This window comes from Corvus moneduloides, chromosome 8, assembly GCF_009650955.1.
Source record: "Corvus moneduloides isolate bCorMon1 chromosome 8, bCorMon1.pri, whole genome shotgun sequence".
Taxonomy (NCBI): Eukaryota; Metazoa; Chordata; class Aves; order Passeriformes; family Corvidae; genus Corvus; species Corvus moneduloides.
Window position 1 is genome coordinate 26,927,999 of NC_045483.1, and position 27,586 is coordinate 26,955,584.

The following is a 27,586-nucleotide window of genomic DNA, read 5'->3' on the forward strand; positions in this document are numbered from 1 at the left end:
TCTGCTGAGGCAGCGCCGACGCGGGCCCGAGAGGACACGGGACCGCTGCCCGCAGCACCGGCGGCCGCAGATCGCACCCGGGCCCTGCCGCCCAGGCCCAGGGGGAAGCAACGGAGAGCTCCGTGAGGCTGGCAGAGAGCCGGGCTCGCTTCCAGCGCTGCCCGGGCGTCCGCGGCCAGCCGCGCCGTCGGGCCGCCACCTCGGGGGCGGTGCCGCGTCCCCACCGCCCCCCCCAGGCACACCCCCGGGGCGGGGAGCCCCGGCGGCACCCCCGCCCCGCAGCCCCCTTACCGCGGCGGGCAGGGCTGCCGTCGCCGGCGCGGTGCAGCGGGGCGGGGCGCGGGGACGGGCGGGCGAGCGGCGGGGCCGGCGCGCTGGCGGGGGCGGGTGGGGTTTCCGTGCGCGGCGCTTATTAGTGTGGTGATGGAGGACCGGCCCCTCGGAGCCGCCTCGCAGCGGCGGCGCGGACTGACGGCAGCCGCCCGGAGGTGAGCGGCGGCGGCTCGGGCGGCCGAGGCGGCGGGGCCGCCCCCGCCGTGCCCCATGCGGGCGGCGGGGCGGCGGCGGCGCTGCTGAGGGCGATGTCGGAGGCGGGGGGCGCGGGCCGGGCGCGGGCCGCCGTGGAGCGGCTCTCGGAGGCGGTGGGCGAGCGGCGGCGGCAGCTGGGCACCGCCATGGGGGAGGCGCGGCGGCAGCGGCGGCTGCTGCTGGTGGTGGTGTGCGTGGCGCTGCTGCTGGACAACATGCTCTACATGGTCATCGTGCCCATCATCCCTGACTACATCGCGGCCATGCGCGGCGGCGGGGGCACCGCCGGCCCGTCCGCGCCCGCGGGGGGCAACGGGAGCGGCGGCGGCAACCGGAGCCTTCTGCCGGCGCGGTACCCGCCGGCCTCGGGGGGCAACGAGGACGTGCAGATCGGGGTGCTGTTCGCCTCCAAAGCCATGCTGCAGCTGCTGGTGAACCCCCTCAGCGGCACCCTCATCGACCGCGTGGGCTACGAGGCGCCGCTGCTGGCCGGGCTGGCCGTCATGTTCCTCTCCACCGCCACCTTCGCCTTCGCCGAGAACTACGCGACGCTGTTCGCGGCGCGCAGTCTGCAGGGGCTGGGCTCTGCCTTTGCCGACACCGCCGGCATCGCCCTCATCGCCGACCGCTACGCCGAGGAGCCGGCGCGGAGCCGCGCCCTGGGCACGGCGCTGGCCTGCATCTCCTTCGGCAGCCTGGCCGCCCCCCCCTTCGGCGGTGTCCTCTACGAGTTCGCGGGCAAGCGGGTGCCCTTCCTGGTGCTGGCCTGCGTCTGCCTCCTCGACGGGCTGCTGCTGCTGGTCCTGGCGCCGCCCGGCGGCACGGGGGCACGGGCCAACATGCCTGTCGGCACCCCCATCCACCGCCTCATGATTGACCCCTACATTGCCGTCGTGGCAGGGGCCCTGGCCACCTGCAACATCCCCCTGGCCTTCTTGGAGCCCACCATCGCCAACTGGATGAAGGATTCCATGGGGGCTAGCGAGTGGGAGGTGGGCCTCACCTGGCTGCCCGCCTTCTTCCCCCACGTGCTGGGCGTGTACGTCACCGTCCGACTGGCTGCTGCGTACCCCCACCTGCAGTGGTTTTACGGGGCCCTGGGCATGGCCATCATCGGTGCCAGCTCCTGCTTGGTGCCAGCCTGCAGGAATTTCGGGCAGGTCATCATTCCCCTCTGTGGCATCTGCTTTGGCATCGCCCTGGTGGACACAGCCTTGCTGCCCACCCTGGCTTTCCTGGTGGACGTGCGTCACGTCTCTGTCTATGGCAGTGTCTACGCCATTGCGGACATCTCCTACTCCGTGGCATATGCCCTGGGGCCCATTGTGGCCGGCCAGATTGTGCACACCATGGGCTTTGCACAGCTCAACCTGGGCATGGGGCTTGCCAACGTGCTTTATGCCCCTGTCCTCCTCTTTCTCAAAAATGTCTGCCAAATGAAACCCTCTCACTCAGAGAGGAACATCCTCCTTGAGGAAGGACCTAAGGGACTCTACGACACCATCAAAATGGAGGAGCGCAAAGGTGTGGGGAAAAGCCTCCAGCCAGCAGGAGAGATGGATGAGAATGGCATGGACTCTTATCACAGAGACCTGAAAGGGGTATCTGAGGAGGACTCATCAGACTATGAGTACAGTTAGGTTCCCCCACGTGGCCCAGACCCAGGAGCAAGGAGAGACGTATGGGAGAGAGACAGAGCGGGGGATGAAAACGTTACTGCATTATGTTTCTGTACTGATGTGCAATATATACAGTTTAACCCTTTGTCATGATGTAATGGCTTTCTTCTAGACTTACTTTTAATCAGTATTTCCCTCAGCATTCTAGCAAGGTGGAGGGGGTGGGAAATGTGAGACAGACCTGAAGAAAATTATTGGAGTAATCATTAGCAGAAATCTGAGGGAATCTTTCAAAAAAAAAAAAAACACCAAAAAGAAAACAAAAAACCCAACAGCCTTGTAGCTGGGGTACAATTGTGCAGAGTGTTCTCGAGCTGAAACTGTGTGTGACATACTGTATATCTCTGTAAAATTACAAGAAAAGCAAAAAAGTATGTGTAAAATTTCAAATGGTGTATTCAGGGACTTAGTAAATCTTGTGTACATGTACTCAGACTTTCAGTTGGTTTCATATATTTAAGAAGAGCAACATCTGTCTCATTTTATTCTTCCTTGGGAATAAACTGAACTATTGTACTTTTTTTTTTCTCTCTCTTTTGTGCTGCTCTCCGGTAAGTGCAATATGCTGTATTATGTTGAAGTCCAAGTTACAAGAATAATACGATCTGAATAAACAGAATTGAAGGGGATCGATTGTCTTTCGTTTTGTTGTTGAGGGCTGCTTCAGGGAGGGAGCTGGTAGTACTCAGTATAGCCCCTAAGATAACAATTCCCCAGAGCACAATTCTCACTAGCTACCAAAATCGCATAGGAGGAAACCCCAGTACAAAATGTTCTCATTCATTCTTCACAACCTAACGGCTCTGAGCAAACAACATCGCACTGCAACCGTGCTACTGCTTGCCTAAAACCAGCTCCTTGAATTCTTATGCGAATTCAATTTTTATTCCCCACAATCATGAATTTTAATTTTCTAATCTTTCAAAAATTACATCACCAGCAGTTAGAGGTACGTTACTAAAAGGTGCCTTTCTCGGTGCTAAATGCTGCCCCAATTGAAAGGCACCCACCTCAGTTAGTCGACAGGGATTAAACAAAAACAAAAGATGGTGAAATGCTTCATTCAAACATTTGCAAAGAGTGGAAACCTTCGATCCACTCACAAGGGACCCAGACTGCATAATTTGCCCTGTAAATTTCTCTTAATATAAAATAAAGTCGTTTGTTTTAATTCCTAACCCATTAGGAAACAAAATAAATTATTTGTAATCGCAAAATGGGGGGAAAGACATTTACAAGCGGCCATAGCACCTATTAAGGGCTCCCAGCCGTCCCTGGGGATCTGGGCGCCGCGAGGGAGCCGCGCAGCAGCGGCCGGTCAGTTCCGCCGAGCTGCGCGGGACGCGTGACCCCGCAGCTCCCGCCGGGGCCGTCGAGTCGCTGCTCAAGCGGCGCAAAACTCATGAAAACAGCGGGATGGCGCTTCGGCACGGGGGTTCGGCGAAGGAGCAATGGCGGTGGGAGGTGAGACCCGCTCCCTTTAACCGCAGCCGCTCCTTTGTGGAAAGCGGCAAAAGCGGAGCCGCCTGCGGTCCGCCGCCCGCGCTGCCGCCCCGGGCCGCTGCTGCTGCCGACCCCACGGCAGCTCCTGCAGAGCCGGGCCCTCCCCCGGGAGCGCTGCCGCCCCGTCGCGGCTTCCACCCCTCCCGGCCGTGGTGCCGGCAGCCACCGGCAGTGCCGCCCGCCCCTGTTCGGCTACCGAGCTTTCAGGAGCCGCAGATGCCCCAAGGCGACACTTCTCGACACTAGCGACAACCCCCGTGGAAACGCGGGTCTGCGAGCACAGTAGCCCCCTGGGGCTGCCCTTGCCGCGGCCAAGGCTGTCCCCTCACGGAACACGGCCGGCACGGGGCGAGCCGGCGCAGCTGCAACCCCCGGGCGCAGCAGCCGCAGGGGCACCGCGGGCGGGAGCAGCGCAGGCAGCAACGCCTGTTGCGCGCAGCGGGAGGGGCGGTGGGGCAGGGCCGGGCCGGGCCGGGCCGGGCCGGGCCAGGCGGTGCGGGGCGGGGAGGAGCCAGCGGCGGCAGAGTCGAGCCGCCCTCCTCACGTCCCCACCCAGAGGGGACCTGGCCGCGGAGGAGGCGGCGGTACCTTGGACAGAGCCGCCGCGACTGGCAGAGCCCGCCCGGCAGCCGCTCCGGAGCTCCCCGGCGAGCAGGTACGGGCGGGCGGGCTGCGCGCCCCGCGCTTGCCGCTGCCCCGACGGCGCGGCTGCGGGAGAGCCAGGGGCCGGGGAGAGCGGGAGCGGGGGCGGCGAATCTCTCGGAGAGGAGCCGAGCGAGCTCCCCTCGCCAAACTCCGCGGCTTCGGCGGCACCCACGGGGCCGCCCCTTTTGCCGCCGCCCGAGTGTCCCGCCGCGAAGGGCGGCTCGGGAGGGAAAGGGCTCCCTCGGGTCTGAGGCTTAGGAAGGTCTCGGGATGTGCCGGCAGCTTCAGGCGGAGCGTGAGCGCTCCCCGACGGGTTCGGCGCTACCATAATACCCCTCAAGGAGCTCACGGCCGGCGACAGGGCGGCTCCTGGCTCCGCTCGCGATGTCCACAGCCGCAGCAGTGCGAGCTTCACACGTGTATTCCTGACAACGCGTACATTCCTCTTAACTTCAAGCATAGATTCCTGAGAACTTTAAGCTTACCTTCCTGATAAGACTGAGAGTGAGGATGAATAGATGGGGGCTGAATGTATTGCCCCAACAACATTATATACTGCAAGCTGCCTCCCGAGTCCACCGTGTCAGGAGAACTCAAGTATAAGCACATGGGCTTATTTTGGTCCTTCTCTGCTATCTGCTAACGGAGAGATCAGTGCCTTTTGTTGTGGATTTGAGTTGCTGCTTTGAGCTGTGGGGAAGGCCATCCGGCTTCCCAGCCTGCTGTGACTCGCAGCGACCGTGCTAAGCCGCTCACCCTGGCCCTCTAGCTAAGCCAGCTGTAAATAAAAACAGCTAGGATTATTTTTTTCTTTTTTTGCCTAATAACTTTGACAATGTACCTCACAGCTTTCTAGTGAGAAACTTTGAAGCCATCTTGAATTTCTGCAGGATTTTCTCCTGTGTCAGTTTTCCTGTCCTTTATTAAGCAAATACAGGATTGGGTGTGATGCTAAGCTGTCAGCGCTTGAACCAGAGACAAAGCCTCCGTTCATCTCCGCAACAGAGAAAAGCACAGTTCAGGCTACCACCTCCAAACTCTTTATCACACTGTTTTTACAGATATGCAGGGCTGTTAGTAGTAGCATTTCCCACAGACACAGAGCCAATATAGACTTTTAGTCAGTGTGACACTATATTGCGGTTGGACAAAAAAAACATAAGGAAAGAAAGAACAAAAGTCCCAGCAAAAAGAATACCAACAAGATTTTTCCTTTGGGGAATACAGTTTGAGGGGCTCTAAAGACAAAATGGCTGCTCTGTGTTTGAATGCAGGTGGGGGGCTGAGGCCAGCCCATAAACAGCTGGGCAAGCCAACAGTCTTCCAAGAGTTACAGGACGTGTGCATTATTTGAGGTGCTTTGAACTTGCGTTTTAGGAATAGAATGCCTGGCTAAGTGATGAGACCTGTGCCGCACACGAGAGGGAGCAGAGCAGTGCAATGGGTTAATGTGGCCTCTGCATGAGGGAAATCGCCTCTCACCTGGGTTGAAATTGTGAGCAGATGATAGATCAACACGAGTTTGCTGTGTGGCTCATTGCAGGGCCCCAGGGACATCTCTCAGCCTTATACAACCTATTTCACAGCACATGGCCCCACTGACAGCCAGTGCAGGACAGGGAGAGGACAGGATCGACACAAGGTGTCAGTGACCACATACACATTGGCAGAGCCATGCTAAAGCTGCAAGGCTGGAATAGCCAAGCTAATTCCTCATGAGAGGAATAGTCCACAGCCATCTCTGCCCGTTGCTAAACAAACCTCCTCAACTCACTTTCATACACTGTAGGGTTTAATCCAAATTGTTCTTAAAAGCTGTTGCAGAAACAATTCCAGTTCCCCGAATGTAATAATTCCAAAGACTACAGAAAAAAATTATTTTCTACAGTCAACATGTTATCTTCTATATTTTGTGTACACACAGTGCAAAGTAATTAAAAGAAAACCAAAAAACCTCTAATCCATCAAGACCTGACTGAACACAAAAAATTCACTCTGCTTTAGCTGTAATTACATATTGTCATAATTGAAGGACAATCTCTTGGTGTGGTCACTAGTATATCAGAAGAAATATTTGTGTCAGGTAGCTTATTCCTGCACGGAAAAGGAGCTAGATGCATCTTTAGAAGTGAAAAACCAGGATAAAGCACAGTACCAGAGAGACAGGAGTGGAAGTATTTGCTCTGTCACAGATTACTTTTGTGGCTTTTGGCAGATTAAGCATCTCCCTGGATAGGTATATGCTATTTGGAAAGACTGCTCTACAAAGTGGCTCAAATCCAGTGTACAGCACCCCTGCCAGTCCTCCCACAGCCTTCACAGGCAGGCTCACAGGGTCCCCCAGCCCAGACCTATGCCCCAAAGCATTCATACCCTGTGAGATTCTAGGCTGCAGAGGGCAAAGGCACATCTCCATCAAGCTCCTTTTTACATCTTCCAGCATGGCACCTCACTGTACCCATGGAACAGTGCCATGAAAAACACATTTAAAGACTGTGGTGCTTTCATATAAAATGGTAAGGGGAGGAAATATAAGATCCTAATATAGAAAACTGCAACATTACTATTACCTGTGTCAATGTAAGTGCATTGAAAGAAAAGTCCCCTCTTTCCTCCAGCTAACGTATAACAGTAATACAAAGCACACAGATCATGCAACAATAAATTGCAAAGTAAATTACAGTGACAAAATAAACCATGCTGAGAAGGGATCTTTTATGAGCATCAGATAGTTCTGAATAAATAAATTTATAGCAAAATGAGACAAACAGAATGTCAGAGCAATCTCCACAGGGCTCAGTTCAGCTGCTTTGAATGTTATACTTCTATTTCTCTTCAGGTTTGCATTCTGAGGCTTCTGTGTATGTTTGTGCAGGGAATACTCCCCTCGTACATTTGGTTATAAATAATGGGTACTGACAGGACTTTAAATCTTTTCTATTTCCAGAACTGAGGCATCAGGTTCCATAAGTGCACCCAAGTGACTTCAATTTCTATCCTCAACGAAAGATACCAAAAGAAATGCAGGAATGCCTGACCTAGAAAAAGACATGCAGAAGAAAGAGAAAGATACATGCAGTAAAGATGAAAGAGTAAGTAACTTTTTCCGGGACAATAAAAAGGAAAAAAAAGATGACTTAACAACTTCTAATTCTGTAAATTAATACCATAATTGTAACCCAAGCTCTGTTCCAGAGCCAATTTCTTCATTTCAGGGAACACCAGTTATCCTGCAACAGTTTATAGTCAGGAACCTTGATCTAACACTAGTGCTTCTCATATCCAAATACACTCTTTCTCCCAACATCCTCTGAAGAATTCCAGTAAATTAAATATTATTATACAACAAATATTTTTATACTACAAAGTCAGAGATGGCATGAAATTATTCATGCTAGTACAGCACTATCAAACTATCACATATGATTCATTTTCAAGCTGGTTCAGAAGGTGCTGAGTGTGTATGCCTGTAAGTAGTCAGCCTCCAGGGTTTAAAGATTTTTTTCCTAAGCAGAGTCATGAACTGCACAGTAATCTTACCCAGAAAGATAGGGCTGAAGCCAGGTATCAAAAAGAAATACTAGTTAGCACATCTATTTCCACTGACCAAGAAATCAGTGACAGAAGAAATATGTCTTGACTAAACATAGCTTGAAACCGTAGAATTGCTGTTCTTTTATTTCTGGGTGTATTACAGGCTAAACTGGATTTGCATTTCCATTAGTAACAGGTAATCCTATGACACTTTTCATGAGTATCTAAAATCTTTAGTTTCTAGATAGGGAACATTATGCAGCACTGACTTTTCTGTGGATGTCTAAAGGCAGAGCTGGTATTTGAGCTCAGAGGACACTCAGTCCCTGCCTACTGCTCAGAGCACTTCCTCCACACTCTCCCTCCCTGCCTGCACTGGCCAAGGAGCTTGCAGCTAGACTAGGCTCAGAGCAGCAAGTGGGACAAGGTAACTGCTAATCCTTTCTTCACACTATGGCCTGAAATCCTGTGAAAATGAATGCCCATTACAGCAAGAGCTAGCAAAAAAATCTGAACACTGCGTACTTTAGGAGATGGGCAAAAATCAAATTAGAAAAATAAAGCCTCCAAAAGTTTATGGCCTACACTAATCACTAATGGACAAGCATAGCTGCATTAGATGACCATTTCTCAACTAGGAGACACAGCTACCTCCCTGAGCAACCATGCTTAGAGCATCACAGCCTCTTGCAATTCCCCAGCCTTTCATGAATTACCTCCTTGCTTGATTTTCCCCACTGCCCCCATAATTGCTCTGGCTTTTAAATGACTAATTACACTTCACTTGGTTAATTCTACATTAAAAAACAAAGGAAACTTAATTACGGGACAGCATGGAACTCTTTTCTTCCCAGATACTATTGCTCAAACAGGGTAAGGATAAAGGAAGTATAAACAGAAACGTTTTATCAAGCCTTCTGGGGGGTTCCAGACTGACTGGCAGCAGAGCTTTGGCAGGGTAAAATATGGGTTTATTGAGGACTGTACATAGTCAGTAATAAAGAACAGGTAGACCAGCATATTTTCTACATCTATAATTTTATAAATACTCATATTACCAATCAGACAAGTATTAACCCATGGTTTTACTAATCATAGGCTAAATTCACTTCTTTACTAATGAAATACCTGCTCTTAAGATATTATTTTATTATTTTGTAATGTATTTTGCAGATTTCCTAGAGTTTAGCTCAGAGTATTTGCTTGCACCATGCCTCTTTATCCTAGGATTTCTAGAATTTTTACCAAGGAGTATTCTCCTCAATAATTTTCCACTAGTCCCCTGCTCTATGCATTTGAAAGCCTACAAACAGTACATTTGTAGTAATCAGACCTCTCAATTTCTAAAAAAGAATAAATTAATTTAAAAATGGATGTAACATATTAATCAGCAACAAAAGAAAAAAAAAGAGGACATATTGGGAACAAGTAGAATTACTCACTAATATATATTTCTTCTTAACGACTAGGAAGTGCCAAAACTTCCAGTTCCACCACTGCAACAGACCTTACGCATGTATCTACAGTGCATGAAACACTTGGTGCCAGAGGAGCAATTTAAAAAGACCAAGGTCATTGTGGAGCAATTTGGAAGTGCAGGAGGCCTGGGGGAATCCTTGCAGCAAATGCTTGAGGAAAGAAGTGAAAAGACAATGAACTGGGTAAGCAAATGCAGCAGAAAAAAAAAAAATGCTGTGTTCCATGATGCTTATTTACAAGTTCTTTCTGATGTTCTATGTGCAATCACAGTTTTCTTCCAGCAGGTCAATGCAAACAGGGATCATTCTGACAATGAATATTTCAGACGTAATAGGCTAGATTTTTCAAGTTATGTCAAAAACCATGTCATTATTATGTTTTCAGATCAACATTTTGTTGACATAAATACGGACATTCATTCACCTCCAGTTCAGGCACAGAAGTGTCACACCACCTGTAGGAAACACACCTTTTGGATGCAATTTCTTCCTTTGCCTTAAATAACAGGATTTAGAATTTTTATTAGAATGAAAAACACTTTCTGATAGGGCTTTAAAAGTGCCTTGCATAGCCATCTACCCAAAGTTCTGATCCACTCCAATTATTCTGGAATGGAATACTTAATGACAGGAACTCATCTTTTAAAACTGAACTATTATTTGCCATTCATTGTCATGCTATACCGATGTAGTTACCCTGAAGTAGTTACTTTGCCAAATATGCACATACATGTATATACATGTATATCTATCACACAGACCTTGCTTAGACCTCTGCCTTTAAAATAGTTCAGCTTTCTGCTTCCCAAGGCAGGCAAATTAAATAAGCCATAGCTAAAGCAGATTTTATCATTCACAAAGTCGCAGTTCATCCTGCCTACATTAGCAATATTAGAATATGGCAGCCGAAAATCAGAGTTTTATTGAAGTCTTTCTATCCCAACAAGGAAAATGATTTTATGGATTCAGTGAAATCCTGCAGGCTTTTTACTGATGTCAGTGAATTGTGGTTCTCCCTTTTGTGTGACACACAAAAAAACTCCATCAACTTGCTGCTATAGTCAGGGAAAAAAGCCTACAGTGCTGTCAGTGCTTTCATTTTAAAAGCAGTGCCTAATTTCTGAACAAAATGCTGCCCAATCTTGTTTTCATATTGTGATCATACAACTTCATGGTGGCTAAACTAACCAGCATTTAAATAGTGTTCCTGATAGGAAATAGTGTTCCAGAAGACAACTCCTCATTTGAACACTTATAGCATGAAAATTACAGAGGAAGGATGCATAAGCATCTTCTGAAATCATGACAATTTTAAATACTGGTTATTAAAATAAATACCTGATTCTTAGGATAAATCAGAAATGGTTTTATTTGGAATTTAACTTGCCAGGAGCATAGCTCTAGCATGTTCCCCTGAAGACTCCAGAGACTGTGGGGGAAGCATCTGTTCTAACAGCAATGAAATATCTCGGAGGAAAACTTCTTCAACTGATGCATGCATTTGTAATTATTTTTGCATAATTTTGTTGTTGTTTATAGTTACCATATGCAAAGCCTGCCCTCTCAGAAAGACCATTTGATCTTTTCATAAAAGCCTCCGTTTTCCAAATCATGATTCTTCAGTCTCTGCTCAGACATAAAGGAATGCAGCTAGTGTTCATCTGTGATTTCAATAAAAATGGTTAGAAATTTAATGTGTGTCTGTCTGGGTCAAGAATCAGCAATCTGCATTTGTGTCAGTGGACACAGAAGGAATTCTCCAGGGGCCCTATCCACATGCCACTATCTGCAGGACCGAACCATTCAGCATGGGACATTCTTTTCCCACTCTGTCTTGCTACAGGACAGTATCTGATGGCAAACAATGGAGCATCTTGGCATCACTGACAAATATTTGAAGCCCCCCAAGAAAAGGCATCACTAGTAAAACCCTCTCTATCTCTAACTGCAATGCAAGAGTTAACATGTTGTATTCAAACATTTGCTGATTGTAGAGAGAAGCAAACAACAAAATACCCGAAGCACCACAATCTGGAGCTTGTTTAGTTTTTAATGGAACACACTGTAAATTGCCATTGATTGAGAAATAGGATTATGGAATTGCGGCTGACTTCAGCTGAGCTAAGGTCACAGAGCCCAGACTGAAAATGCTCAGCAGCTCCATTAATCAGAGCCCATGCCTGACACCAGGAGCACCAGACACTGTCCCCTCACCCCCAGACTGCTTTTCTGTGTGCTGTTTGCAGCTTTAAGATGTCATGTCCCCTTCCCTCAGGTGTTTAACTACTGGCTGGATGACATGTACCTCAACAACCGGCTGGCTCTTCCAGTCAATTCCAGCCCTGCAATTATCTTTGCTCGTCAGTATTTCGAAGATGTAAATGACCAGCTGAGGTAATGTATTACAACTTTGCAGCTTTTGCTAAATGAAAGGATATTTTAAATGTACTGCTTTTGCAAAAAGACAATCAACTTTCATTAAAAAATAAGGGCTGTAGCCATTAAAATGATTTCCTATTAGGCCTGCTGACTGAGGGCAGTGTTTCTGGGCTAACTCATACTGATATTCAGAAAGAAAAATGTTGTTACTATTACATTTAGTGCATGAAAAAAATGCGATGGGATTTATATTTTTAAGGAATATTTACAAAGCTTTTTACTGTACGTAATTCAAGTAAACCACTTAGTGATGAAAAAAAACCCCACTAATTTCTGAATCATAGTTTGAAGGAAAATGATCTTTAACATGGCTTCACTACGACTCGTAGCCAGCCACCCTGCAAACTGAAAAGGCCACACTGGCATTAAATTGTCCCTCTCAGATGCACAAAAGGGCACCAGAAACACAGGAGATCTAAGAATAAGAATTCAGAAATCATTCTTACCCAAGAACACTGCTTCCTTCAGTCCCATCAGACCCAGCCCTGAACTGGTCTTTTTGCTTTGAGCTGTTGTGCACAATTACTGTCATTTAAAAAGTGAGAAGGTAAGCACGTAGCCAAGCACAGAATATACCTCCCCAGACACCCTTAAAACAGGATTCCATTCTTCAGCCTTTGCCAAAACATTCATCCTTTTAAAACAGTAAAAATCTACCTTCATATAGTGCAATTTTCCTCTTTGCTTTTAGCACTCTCTGGCTGCTCATTACTGAAATAATTAACTGCATGTGAATTTGTGCTATTATAAAACAGCCTTGGAACCTTGAAACCAATATGCATTATTTTAACATTTTGCATAGACAGCTAATGCATCTTTTTACTTTAAACATAACTATAAATGCTTCCATTCATTACTGACTAAATTTACTGTGCACACAGCTTTCAAAAAAACTCCACTTTGCATTTTTTAATGCACGTGCTTTAACGAGGAAATATTTTTCTCAGAGCCTCCCATTCTGACACAGCACAAATGGACAGTGTCAGGAAATAATACACCTGCCCACAGCTCTGCAAAAAGAATATCTGCTTAGGACAGGAAGTACTCTAATACTGGACAGGTTATGAGTATTGATATTGAAACCCATGTGAGGATTCTATTAAATATTCAGTCTCTGCTCCCATTCTCTAAATAAGCACTTTCAGGCTTCCTCCTGTGGTAGTCTGTTTAACCATTTGAAGGGACTGTCTCTAGTATTTCATATTTCTCTTGACATGAATTAATTTAGGTATTGGATGGGGGCAGGGAGCTCTTCTTGCCAAGCCAGAAGACTTTCTCTCCTTATGCTGTGTCATCAATCATTCAGGCTTTCCTCTGTCTCCCCGAAACAGCCCAGTGTTGCCAAATGACAAAGGAGTGATGTTACTTCTCTCTGCTACTTGCAGGTTTGCCGCCAATCTCATTTCAGGAGTGCAGGACTACAAAGCTTTACTGGACACGTAAGTAGCTTGGAAGGAGAGCTTGAGTATCCACAGGGCTTCTGATTCAAGGCTGCTCTCAGAACAAAGTCAGGCTGTATTGTACCTCTCCACCACTGGGAAGGGCAGGGGCTCCAGCATGCTTCAGGGCAAGTGCTTCAGCAATTTTCTATGCCCTTTCTGCTGTATTCGTGCAGTGTAACAGCCTGAAGAAGGATCCTTTTTGATGGCTGACAGTCATCACTCCGACAGGCACAGCGCAGCCCAAAAGGACACGCACAATTTGCCTAACAGAGTCACTGAGAACACAAGAGGAAGCTGGTGCTCCCCACACCAAAGAGCATCGGCACTGTGGTTACACAGCCTGCACACCCTTCCTGGAACTCTCCACATACTCCACTTAGAACAACACTGTCCCACCTCCCTCCCCCCAGAGAAATAACACATCCCAGCAGGGGAGGGAAGTCTCACTACAGACAGGCTGGCTCCGTAGCTAGGAAAAACAAGCTACTGATGCTCTTGTTACTTTCTGAATAATAACACAGGGGAAATACATGATTCTTCAAGTCCTGTATATATTATGCACCTGTACATGGAAATAAGTGATACAGAGAATTTGAGAGTTGGGAACTAAAGTGAACATCCCTGGTTTAGAACTGCAGCAGTTCTAAAGACATGGTTAACCAAGATAAACTAGCATAAAACATTATCCCTTATCAGCTGTATGAGACTAAACCTCCTTGCCTGCTTCTTCACTCCTGCCTCTGACAAGTTGGAAGCTTAGTCCTCTTTTGCTGAAGGAAAATCTCTGCACTGTAAGATCTTCCTCCTGCGGTCTCTGCGGCCTCTCCTGACCAGCAGCACCATTATTTCCTGCTGCAGTGTCAGTGGGGTATTTTACAATCCATAATCATAATTGTGACTCTGATAACTTTTTTTTTCCTGGCCACTGAAGAAGCCTTTTAAGAGATGCTGGTTTCACCTGCCTTCCAATCAAAAAGGAATAGGTTTTCAGCACATATTATTCCATAGGTCTAAGTTAAAATTAGCACAAAAACAAGGATCTGTAGAAAACAGAAATTCCCTCTGTTTTACCCAAGTCATTCCTGTTTGTCAGGCAAGGCCCTCTCACACATTCTCTAACCAGTCAGCACAGTACAGGGCTGCTGTGATTTGCAGGGAATTTCATCAGTACCTTTTTTCAAGGTGCTGGTCTTTCCCAGCTGTTCTGATGACTTCTGTCCTGCCAAGCTTCCGGGATGCCATCTAGGCAGGCTTCCTATACACAGTGCAAAGCTGCTTGTGACCTGCTATTTCCATTTCCACTAGATGATAATACAATTGCTTAATGAATATGCATGAAGCTGCCAAGAATGATGTATTTAACTTTGGTATGGGAATTAATCTATTTCCCTTATACTGTAATCTCATTTTATTATTCAATTTGTGTTATACCTGATCTAATTGTAACAGAACAAAGGACAGATTAGATTTCTTTTCCTTTCTGTCTCTCTCCCCTCTTTTCCTCTGGCTTTGTTTTTCTCCTTCTCTGCAGCCATGCTTTACCTACTGATTTTTCTCGTGGACAGCTGTCTGGTCATCCTCTCTGTATGAAGCAATACTATGGACTCTTTTCTTCCTATCGTCTTCCAGGACGTACCAAAGATACCCTTGTGGCCCAGAAAAGCAATGTAATGCCAGAACCAGAGCACATCATTGTTGCTTGTAACAATCAGGTAAATTAGTTTTCTTTTTTTATACCTTTCTGTATTTCTTCATTTGCTTAAATTCACTCCAGAAGAGCCTAATCTAATCTCTGTTCAGAAATGCAATTAACATGCTACGTATGAGCTCACTTCTTACCAAGCATTTGTGGTCAATATTTCCAAAATATGCTTCTGCAGCATTTTTGTCCTTGGCCCACATTATGTTCCAAGTACAGCAATGCAGAAAGGAGGAATGTGGCAGAATTCATTTGCTTTCTTTTTCAAACAAAAATGTTTAATAAACAGAGATGAAACCACAGAGAAAAAAGAATCCTATTAGAGTGCATTTGCTGGAAGTGCTCTTCTCTTGACAGTCAAGTGTTGTCACACAATGCATGGCAACTATACCACCATCATACCTATGCATGGCATAGACACCATGTAGGGGCCCTAAGCTATGCCTGTAGAAGTTAGCACAGGTGCAGGCAGAAATACTGAAGTGTTAGAGTGAATATGACCCAACCAGTAATTGCCAGGGAGCAGCAGAGTCTATTTTCTGGGCATCGTACCTTATAGTCCAGCAGTACTGGAGCCATGCCTGCAGGCCCTCTTGGAATGAAGAGGTAGGTTCCAGTGAAGTGCTTTCCACTTTTCTGGGAAGTGCAGGAAATTTTCTAGATTCTCTAGGTTATGTTTAAACAAATAATACCCTGAAAATTATTTACTTACTTCCTGATTTTATCTCTCCAAGTTTTTTTAAGCTTATTCAAATAGTGTATATTCTATTTGAGTCCAGTACACAATATAAGTCCCCTATGGCAACTGGCGTTACATTGGTGTTAAAACACTGGCCATTCCCCAGTGCTTTTGTGTTCCATTGCCTGCAAGCCTGGCTCTCCAGGCAGGACTTCAGCATCTCAACACCTACCCAGGTGACAGCAAAATGTTGGACCACAAAAGGTCCAACCCACCTCTGACTGATCTTCTGACTTCTGTCATTTTTTTGCAGTTTTTTGTTTTGGATGTTGTCATTAATTTCCGTCGTCTCAGTGAGGGAGATCTTTTCACTCAGTTACAAAAGATAGCAAAAATGGCAGAGAATGAAGAGGAAATGCTGCCTCCAATTGGCCTGCTGACAACAGACGGAAGAACAGAGTGGGCAGAGGCCAGGATGATCCTTATGAAAGGTTAGCAGCAGCAATCCCAGCTTTCTCTTCTTCATCATCTTCCTTCTCACCATCAATGACTTTTTTTGCTGAGAGCAAATATCACAGCAAACACAAGACTGAATGTGCAACCTCACTGCTGAATTTTTCCAGAAGTAGGAAACTCAGTACGTGTAAGATGTGTGTTGCCAGGGGAGCAGCAGAAATGGCTCGACCCTTTGGCTGTGTATGTTTAAGTGTTATGCCATGTAATAACTCTCACTCCATTCTTTGTTTTTCATCACGTAAATTACATCACATCAGATTTTGTCATTTGTCTCTTTCTTCATATCCATTTTGTACCAATAGGAATGATGTATCCTCTTAGCTTTTGGCAACTATTTGACATTATTGATCTTCTCTAACAAAAGGATATGAAAGTTAAACACCTACTGAATCTAGCTCTATCTAGCCAATGGAGAAGGTACCAGGGCTGATTCAACCAATTCTTAAGTAAGTATCTAGGAAAAATGACACCAGGTATTATCTGGGACTGCTCTCTCTCTCTTTTCCAACAGGCAGCATTTAGCTGTCTCAGATTCTGGACTTGAATGTCAAACTTGGAAACAGATGAAAATAAAGAGTGGGGTTAGTGACCTCTATCACATCACACCTTGTGTGTTTTACGCTGAAGCTAAGTGATATAAATACATTCTTTTTGCCATTCTACATGTCTTAAGTATTTACTTTTTCCTCTTGAAGAAAACATTAACTCATCTCTTTATCTCCAGCTCAGCAATGCTACAGAAAATATTGCTGTTTTACCAATGCCCTGGAATATTCAAGAGTTGCCAATAGTCTCAAAATACATTTACCATGCTAAGGAAGATTCCCCTTTTCTTATTCAAGTTTATCTGTGCTTATAAAAACTTAGTATAGACACACCCATACACACACACACAGAGTCCTGGCCATTATTTCAGCAATATTACATAGCACTAGCCTCATCTTTAAGCTTTCCCTTCCTCGTCCCATCATTTCTTTTTAAAGGAAGAGACAAAAAGATAACTTATTTTAATGAAAATTGAGGTAAACACCTAATCATTTATTTTCATGCCATACTAAGTAAAACAGTCAATGCTTTAACTTGCAGCAAAATTATCTTTGTTAACCTACATCATCCAAAAGAAAAACACAAAAATCAACAAAAACTAGCAAAACCCTCTCCATAGTGTTTTTAGATTGCCTGGAATTTACCAAAATATTCATTTTAATCAGGAGGCAAACCAACTCAGTTATGCAGCTGAAAAATGCAGATTCTTGCACCAGTAAATCTCATAGCACCATGATGTGAGCCTTCTCTAATCTAAGCAGGAATCCCATCCCAGACCATTCATGTTAGCAGAGCTCCTCTATATAGGTGAATGCATTGCTGTTACACATGGATAAATGATTATTAACAGCTCTCTTTCTTTCTTATCTGTGGTGGTGAAATGTTCATGCAACAATAAATAACCGAGGAAGAGAAAACCTGGGAAGCAGTGTGGGTGAAAGGGTCACTCCACAGCTGGTCTGTACTGGGCAGGGCAAGAGAGGATGCTTCAGAACAGGAAACCTGTGCAGTGCATTGCAGAGGCTATGAAGGAGCTATAGCCATCGGCCTCCCTAGACCTGCAAGTAGAGCATAGGTCTTCTAGGTGAGAAAATGTCCAAGATACTGTAATAAACCCAGCCATCACTGATTTATAAACACATTCAGTATTGTAACTGCCTTCAGGCTGCAGAACTAGCTCACTCAGTTCCTAAGTACAGGAAGGGAATTCTGTATGAAGCGACTGGCTACAGTCCCATGCATACTAATCTGAATTTGATTCAAAACTGTCTTCTCATATTTTCCTTTCTAAAACCAAATCAAAAAACCCCAACTAACCAACACTTGGCTGGCCAATTCAATGCAATTGTGCATTAGAAAGGAAGAAATGTCTTGTCAGGGCTTTAGGCTTGGTCTTAATCTTTTCTGTTTTAGCTCTTCCTGCAGATATTTTCCATCCCAAGTCATGGTTCATGAGTTCTTGTGCAATTCATTGCCTGCTTCACATGATAATTTTTCAGTGTTTGATCAGCCCTCTGGATATGCCTGTTTCCTTCTGTAAAGACATATTTCCCCTACTTTTCTGTTTCTAGCAGAGCTTAATTTTATTCACTCTAATACCTAGGCTCCAGATACCCTGAAGCCATATGTCAGACTAAGGGCTTCGTATCTGTCAAAGATGTGTGGGTAGCAGCCACAATGCAATATATATAAACCTATCAAACAGCGTAAAGCAGAATGCTGAGCAAGCTGTGAGCAGTTTGTAAATCACTGTCCAAGCTGGTTTTCCTCAAAGGTGCCTGTCTGCAAACACCAGAAGCTGCTGTATACAGGGCAGCTTCCATTCCATTCCAAAAAGGATCTTTTCAGCCTTTGCATCGAGGCACCCAGACCATCAATAAAAAATACCACGATTATGGTCAGCCCTGCAAGTGTGAGATACTAGAAAGCTTTACAGCCAAGTGGACAGGGATGGGTCTTCTCTCTTATAAAGCTTCTGAATGCTTTTGAAGACACTCAGAAGGGGCTCTGGTGTTCACATTTTGCAGGACAGCAACCTCTCTACATGCCCCATCGAACACAATCTCCTGGCTCAAGCCTTTGTAGGAGCTGGCAGGTGCTCCAGCTGCTTTCCCTAGGACTCCGCTTCTGTTGGCAAGGGGAGACAACACACTCTGCACTCCACCAGGTCCCCAGGGAGCCTGCAAGAAGTCAGGCTGACCATCTCTGTCCCTTGGGCTCCTGGCTGCTAATGCTGCCTCGCAGGAGCCACCAAACAGCAATAGGCAGTACCTTATCATAGCCTGCAAAAGGCCACAGCTCCCCCTCTTCCTTCTCATCCACTGCTATCCCTTGCCTCTCCTTCTCTTGACACATTTTTAATTTCTTGCATATTTGGTCTCTTTTTCACTACACAGTATTTGGAGAATGAAGCTGGAGGGTAACAAGCATCTGGTTTTTTCTAGCTCCTGACTATCCTATGTTACTCCTTCTGGAAAGGTGCATTATTTCTTACTATGAAAAATGCTGTTCTTTCAGAGAATCAAGCTAGTTTACATATTTGCAAACCTTAAAAACATGCGCATATTGAAATGTACCCATACTTGAAATGCAAATCAGAATTGCTTAATTTTAATTTTTCTTTCCATTCTTTCAGCTAAAGTAATTTTCTGAATTGAGCACATATTTGTTGAACTTAGCCTAGACTTGAAGTAAGTTTTGATCAATCTGAATTCATATCTTTTGTTGAGAACATTCTGAAACATCATTGTGAAAAATCATTTACACCACAATCTAGCAAAACCATCAGATGAAAGCTGATCTGTTAAGAACAAAAGGAATTTTATGTTGAAGCTTGGAAGCCCTTTTTCCTTTGATCTTGTTAACAACCATATAACAGCAATTAATAATCTTGTATGTTTTTAAATGAAATAAGTTCTTGTTATAGGTTGCACACTTCTATCTTTTCAATGAAGAACTGTATTATGTGCTCACAATTAAATATCTCCTATGCTTCAAACTGGTTCTCAGATACAAACAAACCTTTAGCCTTTGTAATATTTGAGTTAGACAAGCTGAGAAGAAAAAACCAAAACTCATAAATACACCATAAATAAGGAGGAAAGCACTGAGGACAAGGTAAAAATACCTCCAATAGTCCAACCATATAAGCAAGAGTGTCGTGATAGGGAAAAGGAACAGAAGGAGATCCACAAAAGCCCATTTTATTCAGCTGTACACTAGTGACAGGAGAGCAGTGTAATGTGGCAACCCATGATTTTGGCAAAACCATGTTCAAAAACTAAACCTCAAAACCTCAACTGAAGATGTTTCTTCATGTGATGTAGGCATAAGCTAATGATCAGGGACAGGAGAGACAGGAAGGTTTTAACACAATAAGACAAAACCAACATGGGCCCTGCTGTTCCTTGTTCTGAAAAGGGTTTTCATGGGAGAACAACACAGAAACACTCTAAGCTCTGCTGTTTCAGAGCAGAATACTGCAGCAATAGCGTGAGCTCTGAAATTTTCTATTTTCCCCCTGTCCTCTGTAACTGTTATATATAAAATAAGTAAGCAATGCTGGCTTTAAGAGTAAAATAGATCTATTTTGTAATATAATTACTTCAGGAAATGAAAGGCAGAAAAAGAAAGTGGTTATTATTGAATCATGTGAGAGATACACAGTTACAAAAGTTAACACATGAATTAATGCCGTGGTATAATGCTCCCTCGCACTGAGATGATCTGCTGCTGAGAGAAGCTCTGCAGACACCAGCTCACTGCAGGGTCAGGGTCAGATCTTCCATGCTCTCCAAGGCAGAGGGTTCCCCATCCAGTGTTGTACTTACAGGTAAGAGGATGTGAACATTTCACTCTCTTATCCCCAGACTCCACCAACCGTGACTCTCTGGACATGATTGAACGCTGCATATGCCTGGTGTGCCTGGACAGCCCCAGTGGGGTGGAACTCAACAACACAAACATGGCATTTCAGATGCTGCATGGAGGAGGCTACCATAAAAACGGGGCCAATCGTTGGTATGACAAACCTATGCAGGTAAAAACCTTACAGCACTGGACATTACTTGCACGTTGCCTTATGGTGGGGACCATTTAGAGTCAGGTGGGAGAAAGAGGGGAAGGTGGTGTCAGCATCTACCTGGGCAGGTTTGGTGTGAGCAAGGGTGTCCCTTGCAAGGCAGGGGAAGCAGGGACACTTCCACCTTTTCCAAAGCTGCCCTTTGCACTTGAGGAGATAATACAGATATAGAGATGTATGAGTAGGTAGACACTGGATATAAAAAAACAATGCATTTTACTACACTGAGTCAAAAGAAATTAAAATGCTGGCCTAATATCCCAGAATGAAAAAGAAAAGCACAATATTTTTCTCCATTTCCTCTTCTTACACATTTTCCCGACATCCTAGAGATGCAACTGCTTATAATTTGGCATGTGTTTAAGTCCTCACTTAACGGACTGTTTAGTCAATTAATGACATCCTTGTTGAGACTTTCCTTAAGTATTGACTTCCCCAGCCTTTTTCCCAATCAGATTTTGGTTGTCATATTTTAAAGTGTTGCACTGTTATTTCCACGCTTTGCAATAGACCCAGTGTGAAGTGATGTATTAATCTCCAACTGTCAACAATGTTGACAGCTTATGAAAAATTGAAAAAACCCTGACTGATCCATTGCTTGCATAATTCTTGTTGTTCTTGCCATATCTAAGAACAGCAGCATGAAAAGAGAAACCCCTAAAATAATTTCACTTGCACCAACTTACCCAGAAGCAAATACATTTCAGTAATCATTCCTGATTAATGCCACTGGAAATGACATTACTAGCAGACTCTTTTGAAGAACAAACCATTTGTCTTTAGTTAGAACCCTGTTATTTGCAGGGTCAAGTGTTGAGATATTTCAAGCAGATGAGAATAAACAACATTCTCTTTTTGTCTACTATCATAAGGTAGCAGAAAGCAAATTAAATTGCATAGTGTCAGAGAGCTTAATCTGTCCAGATGTATTCAGGCCAAAATAGTTTAAAGGTGAAGAGAAATTCTTAGGGAAATAAGATCCCATTTCCTTTTATGCAAACACAGATTATGTAGGAAGCCATTCTCACAGTAGGACTTGTTCCTTCTCTCCAAATTCTTCTTCACCTTTGCAGTAAGGCTTCAGAAGATGGCCAGGTGAACTTTTTGCATCATGCCCACTCTCTGAAAACCTCATGGAAAGCAGGGAGGCAGGATGTGTGTGATACAAATGTGCAAGAGAGAACTAAGTGGGTGAAGTCCAGCCAAATGCACTTCAAAACAAGTGTGGGGAAAAGCCCAGAAAAAGGACAGGAAAACTGCAGTATTGTCCTAGACATCTGCTTTTGTATGAGATGCAGAAGTAACAATTTGCATGGGTGTATCACAGAACTGGAGTGCAGTAGGTTGTTACCAGCAGAGCCATGTGCACACAATGAAATTAAGAATGAAGACAAGTAAGAGGGAAATGAAATGAAGAAAGCATCTCAAAAAAAAAAAAAAAAAAAAACAACCAAAGCTTCAAAATAAGCTATGAGAAAGCTATCAAATAAGGATGAGTTTTGTAATAAATAGGGATCCTAAGGATTTCCCAGATACAGATGTTTTACTGCCCTCAAAAGCAGGAGAACCCTGGCCTGTCTTTCTGCTGATGGGTTTTCTGTACCATAAAGCAGATGCTAAATCAAATTTTCAGATTCCATCAGGAATTGCTAAAATTTACATTCTCACAGGATTCAGTCCAAAACAGCAGCATGAAAGGGATTCAGTGCAACACCTTGCACAGGACAAGCAAGTCTCCTGCAATAAGTCTGTAAGTCACCCACTTAGAGACCCACATAGGGCAAGGAAGCTCCTGATATGAGCAATAAGAAAACCACAGGGGAACGGTAACACCTTTGTCAGGTTGCCTTCATGGATAACTTATCCAGGACGTGATTTATTCCCTGTATATGTTGCACCTGTTCTTTTCCTTGTTTAGTTTGTGGTAGGAAGAGACGGACTGTGCGGCACTGTGTGCGAACACTCCCCTTTCGATGGCATCGTAATGGTGCAGTGCACCGAATACCTGCTCAGGCACATGTGAGCTCCCTTTCTGTACATTTTATACCCACTCCAGCCCCTGGGAAGCAGTAATTTACCTGCTAAAAGAGCAGTGTTTAACGAATGGATTATTCCTGTGACCTTAACGACTTCTGTCTCACATACCAACAGGAAAGAAAGTTCCAAGAAATTACTCCGAGCTGATTCAGTGAGTGAGCTTCCCGCCCCACGGAGACTAAGATGGAAGTGTTCCCCTGATATTCAGATGTATTTGGCATCAGCAGCAGAAAAACTCCAAAGGTAGAACAGATGCCTCATTTTTCTCAGCAGTGACTGCAAGCTGGAACACATTGTGTGCAGGCATGAGCTCCCTCCTAGGGGACCTCCTGTCTTCCTGCTCCTCCTCCTCTTACCAGGCTGCACATACCTAGCATCTCTCTGCAGGATAGGACCCTTATGGGCTGGAGCTGCTTGTCCGTATTCAGGAATTGCTTTACCATTTTTTCCTTCCATGTAAATGCTAGGAAATCTAAAAACCACTGGAGAAACAGCTTACCCGTACTTGCACAGGATGCAAACAATGCAGGGCTTCTGTTTTTGTGGATGTCTTTTATGGGTTTGAGCTGACTGAGTCTGAAGTCAGGGTGATAGGGGTACATATAGGGGACAGTAGAATACAACTGGTTTGAATAAACAATTTGAATTTAGCAATCTCATTTGTTTACATTCATATTGCTCCTACAGAGCCTAGTTTTTCTGACTCTGTTTCCAGGCTGTCAAAGATTTGCATGATCTTTGGGGTTGGGGGTGGCAATAAGAATTTTTTTTCCCTCAACACTCAGGCCTGTGATCTCTCTGTAGGGAATTAACACATTGTCTGCATGATCAGCTCTAAGTATGTCCAGTGTGGCTACATTAAATAAGAACTCAACGTGGCTAGAAAGATACATAAGAGTGAGAACATTCAAGATGCAGTATAATTCCTTTTTGTTTTTAAATAAAGGTAGTAGTCCTCTAAATTGAATCTTGCAAAGAGCTTAAGGCCTACATCAGGTTCTAAACGCACCCAATTCTCACACCAGTAAATCTCTCAGAAATTTGTCAAGAACAAAGGAGACCCTTAGGGGTGGAAACACTAAGGCTGGGGGGAGGTTGCCAGTTTTTTTGTTTGTTTGTTTTTTTTAAAAAGGGTGTCTTACTTAAATGAACAGACTTGAGTGCCATAGCTAAGGCTGCAGATAACAAGCCTGGTGTAGAATCTGTATGAATAAGTTACTGACTAGGAACAAGTTACCAAGACCAGGACTGTCTGCAAGCAGGAGAGCAGGAGGCCACTCACCTCCAAGATGCTACAGTCAGGAAAAGCTCTCTGGGTTTTATTTGCAAACAGGAAATGGGACAGAATATGGTTTAGTGGTGAACAAGGTAGGGTAGGTTAATGGTTGGACTTGGTGATCTAAGAGTTCTTTTCCAACTTTAACAATTCTGTGAGATTCTTACATCTACTCTTGCAATAACTGCCTTCTGCTTGTTTTCCAGGGTAGTGGGAAATCTGGATTTTATTGCCTACAAGTTTGAGCACTATGGAAAGGAATTTATTAAAAAACAAAAAGTTAGCCCAGATGCCTACATTCAAGTAGCACTTCAGCTGGCATTCTACAGGTAAGGTTAATTCAATTCATAGGAATAAGGTACCAAGGCAGTGGCTTTTTATACAGAGGGTCCATTTTCTTCCTCAACATTCAAACAAATGCCTCTTGCATGGAAATGAGTGACCTTGCCTAATGGCTGTTGGACAGACAAGATGGAAATTGATACCTGGCTCTGAGAGAGAGTACTCTTTTTCTTCATTCCCTTTCCCTATTCTTGCTGTACCTTCCCATCCCAGTGTCCCACACGTGCCATTGCCAGCCAGTACCTTCCCGACAGCTGTCCCTGTGCTTGGCATAGAGAAGGTGAGGGAATATGGCAGGGATGGCAGGGCTATCTGTAGCAGCAGCAGCTGGGGAGCCCAGGTCCCTGGGGCAGAAGCACCACTGCCTTGCCACTGTGGGTAGCTTGGGAGGAGCCATGGCAGTAATCAAACATGCATCTCTGGCACCACAGGCTGAAAAGCATCCACAGGGGAGAAGACTACAGCAGCATATCAGACTAGACCTCCTACACAGAACAGTTACTACTGCTGTTCCCTTCTTCACAGGCATCCCAAGATTTGGGAATATCCCCTAATTTCCATGGTCTTATCAAAGTTAAAAGCTCCTTTCTACATTGCCAGAACTCCAGGCTAGAGATGGGTTGCCTGGTTTCCTGCAGAACAGCCTATTACACAAACAATTCTTTAACACATCAAATTAAATCCCAGAGTGGTCTTTACCTGGTCAAGACCAGAGATGCTTAACACATTTCATGTACTCCTTGAACATCTGTTGAACATCCATTTTGCATATTCCATTAATAAAACTTCAACAATGACCTAGCCCAAGATTTTCATCTGGATCCCAGCCATTATATAAATCCCATGTTTGCAACAAAAACCTTAGGGGACAGTTATGCTCTGAGACCACCTGCTTCAACTGAAAGACACAGTCTGTCTCCTGAAGCAAGGAATAGTAGCTGTATACCTGGACCCAAATTAAACAACAGTTTTCATACTCTGTTGTAATCGCTATGTGGGTTTTCATTCCAGCTCACAAAAAACACCCTTTTAGTTTTCTGCTTTTCACTCACACAGTGCATTTTCTCTTGTTTTAAATAAAAATATATTTCAAGCCCATAAGTAAATGATTAATTACACAATTATTTTATTATGCAGTACAAATAAAACATTCTGTGAGATCTTTCAGTAAATTTTAGTTTTACTAGCCTTGTTTTTACACAACAAGTCATTTTTTTACTGGCAATGCATAACTAAAACATATACAGCTGTATGCAGCTCTTCATATTAGAAAGGAGTGAGCATCCATCTTTTTTAAGTTTCTTACAGAATTCTATCAACATTAAGATGAATACCGTGCAAGAAATAAAAATGTGGCTGTAACAATAAAATGTACCAAGGCTATATTTCTCTTAGTCTTTATGACTATTTGAAACTGATTATTCTTTGTTTTTTCTTCCTTCACTCTATCAGGTGCCACAGGAGGCTTGTCCCAACCTATGAAAGTGCTTCCCTGCGCCGATTCGATGAGGGCCGGGTTGAGAATATTAGGTCTGCTACCTCAGAAGCACTTGCTTTTGTCAGAGCAATGGCAGCTGACAAGACAGCTGTGTCGGTATGTTGGGCTGGCTCCCTCTGTCGTCTTTGCCAAAACACTAAGTAAATAATGCATTCATGGTCCCAAGTCTCTCACTTTTTAATTGTTAACTGAGAACATAAAGGCATAGGGCAGGGTAGCAAGCATCACAGGATTTTGCTTTTTCTACAGACCAACCATTAAGCTAAATCTAATATTCCCTTATTTTTATTTAAGCATCCAAAAGATTCAGAGGTGCCTAAACATGACGTTATAAGAAACATAATATCTGATTTTAGATTTAGTACTGTCTTATGAATGTTCTATCATCAGATCCAAATTCAGCTCCCCGGAGAGATCTAGGCTGAACATGCAAAGTTCAGGATCATTAAACTGCCACACCAGGGGAATTTCCTGGCAGGTCTCCTGCAGTGGTTAGTTCTGCTGCAGACTGCAATATGTGATGTAATTCCCATGCTTTCATTTCTGGATATGTGGATATGTTCTGGCTGATTTTTTTTTGTTTTAAAGGGATGTTTCTACCAAATAGACTAAGTCTTATAGGATCCTCAAGAGAGCTGAACCTTAATGATGAAAAACTTCATCAAGCTAACCAAACAACTCTCTGAACTGTCCTGATATCATACTGCAAAAAGAAAAATTAAAATTGCCTTTCTTTGAGACACCACCATCTGTTTGCCAGAAGCATGAGTGCTGTACAGAGTAGATGGGGATGTAAAGAGGTACAGCTGAGAGCAGAGCTGCACAAACAGCCCTGTGCCCTGTCCCTCCCGCTGTCCCTGGAGAGCCTCCCTCAATGTCTCTGTGCCACTTCCACCCACCGCACTGCGCTGCTGTACAGCGAATTTCCAGGTGGCTGCTTAGATGCAAAATGCTGCCACAATATAGATTATTTTTCACAGTAAGCCCATTCCAGTGGCAACAACCCACGTGGCTATTCTTTAGAATTTAGCATAACATTGCTAGAAGCATTGCTGGGCTGTAGATTAGGTGTAAATTAATGAAATATTATAAACCAAGATCTAACGTCCCAGAGGATGATGAAAATTTGTCCAGAGAAGTCCTCCCTTAATCCACTGCTTCTTCAATCTCCTTAAGGTTAAGAATTTAGCTCCTGATGAACAAAGCTTAAATAAGTTCCATGGTAAAATGGTAACTTAAAAAACCTGAAATAATTCCCTCTGCTGAGTGGGTAATTCACGGCAGATTATGACCATACAATTGCACATAATAGTGACTACCACACAGCAGGCAAGAAGAGGCTGTTGTTATTTGTTATTAATGTCCTGTCGGAGAAGACAGTTCTCATCACATTTCATGAGAAGTTCCTGTTGTCTGTGCACACTTTCCTCTCCACACCTGGGCACTCAGCATAGTTCCACCCCATGCTGTGGCACACTGACTGTGCTCCTGGGAGGAGCCAGCCTGCTCCTACAATGCTGTTTCAACAGATCCTTCTAGCTCCTTGCAACTATCTCTTCCCTCCTTCCTTCCTCCAACACTTACTGATTTCTGCAGCTCTCCCAAAGCTTCAGCATTTCTCACCTTTTTCCCACCCAAATCTGAGATCATGCTGCCCTTTCACA

General features: G+C 44.7%; 2 protein-coding genes across 2 annotated transcripts in view; both read left to right on the forward strand.

The window, feature by feature from the left end:
* The first annotated feature begins 421 nt into the window (after positions 1-421).
* SLC18A3 (solute carrier family 18 member A3) lies at positions 422-2,836 on the forward strand. Its single transcript, XM_032116993.1, has one exon. It carries the CDS (start codon positions 582-584, stop codon positions 2,166-2,168), a length of 1,587 nt encoding a protein of 528 aa, XP_031972884.1. The 5' UTR covers positions 422-581; the 3' UTR covers positions 2,169-2,836.
* A 1,396-nt stretch (positions 2,837-4,232) lies between these two features.
* The window catches only part of CHAT (choline O-acetyltransferase), a 31,635-nt gene continuing 8,281 nt past the window's right edge, over positions 4,233-27,586 (forward strand). Inside the window, exons 1-12 of the mRNA XM_032116939.1 lie at positions 4,233-4,365; positions 7,303-7,447; positions 9,359-9,550; positions 11,643-11,761; positions 13,192-13,245; positions 14,780-14,960; positions 15,940-16,117; positions 20,558-20,727; positions 22,688-22,788; positions 22,921-23,049; positions 24,289-24,411; positions 25,877-26,018. Of these exons, the coding sequence (XP_031972830.1) occupies positions 7,385-7,447; positions 9,359-9,550; positions 11,643-11,761; positions 13,192-13,245; positions 14,780-14,960; positions 15,940-16,117; positions 20,558-20,727; positions 22,688-22,788; positions 22,921-23,049; positions 24,289-24,411; positions 25,877-26,018 (1,452 nt within the window). The 5' untranslated portion in view covers positions 4,233-4,365; positions 7,303-7,384. The remainder of the gene's footprint in view (positions 4,366-7,302; positions 7,448-9,358; positions 9,551-11,642; positions 11,762-13,191; positions 13,246-14,779; positions 14,961-15,939; positions 16,118-20,557; positions 20,728-22,687; positions 22,789-22,920; positions 23,050-24,288; positions 24,412-25,876; positions 26,019-27,586) is intronic.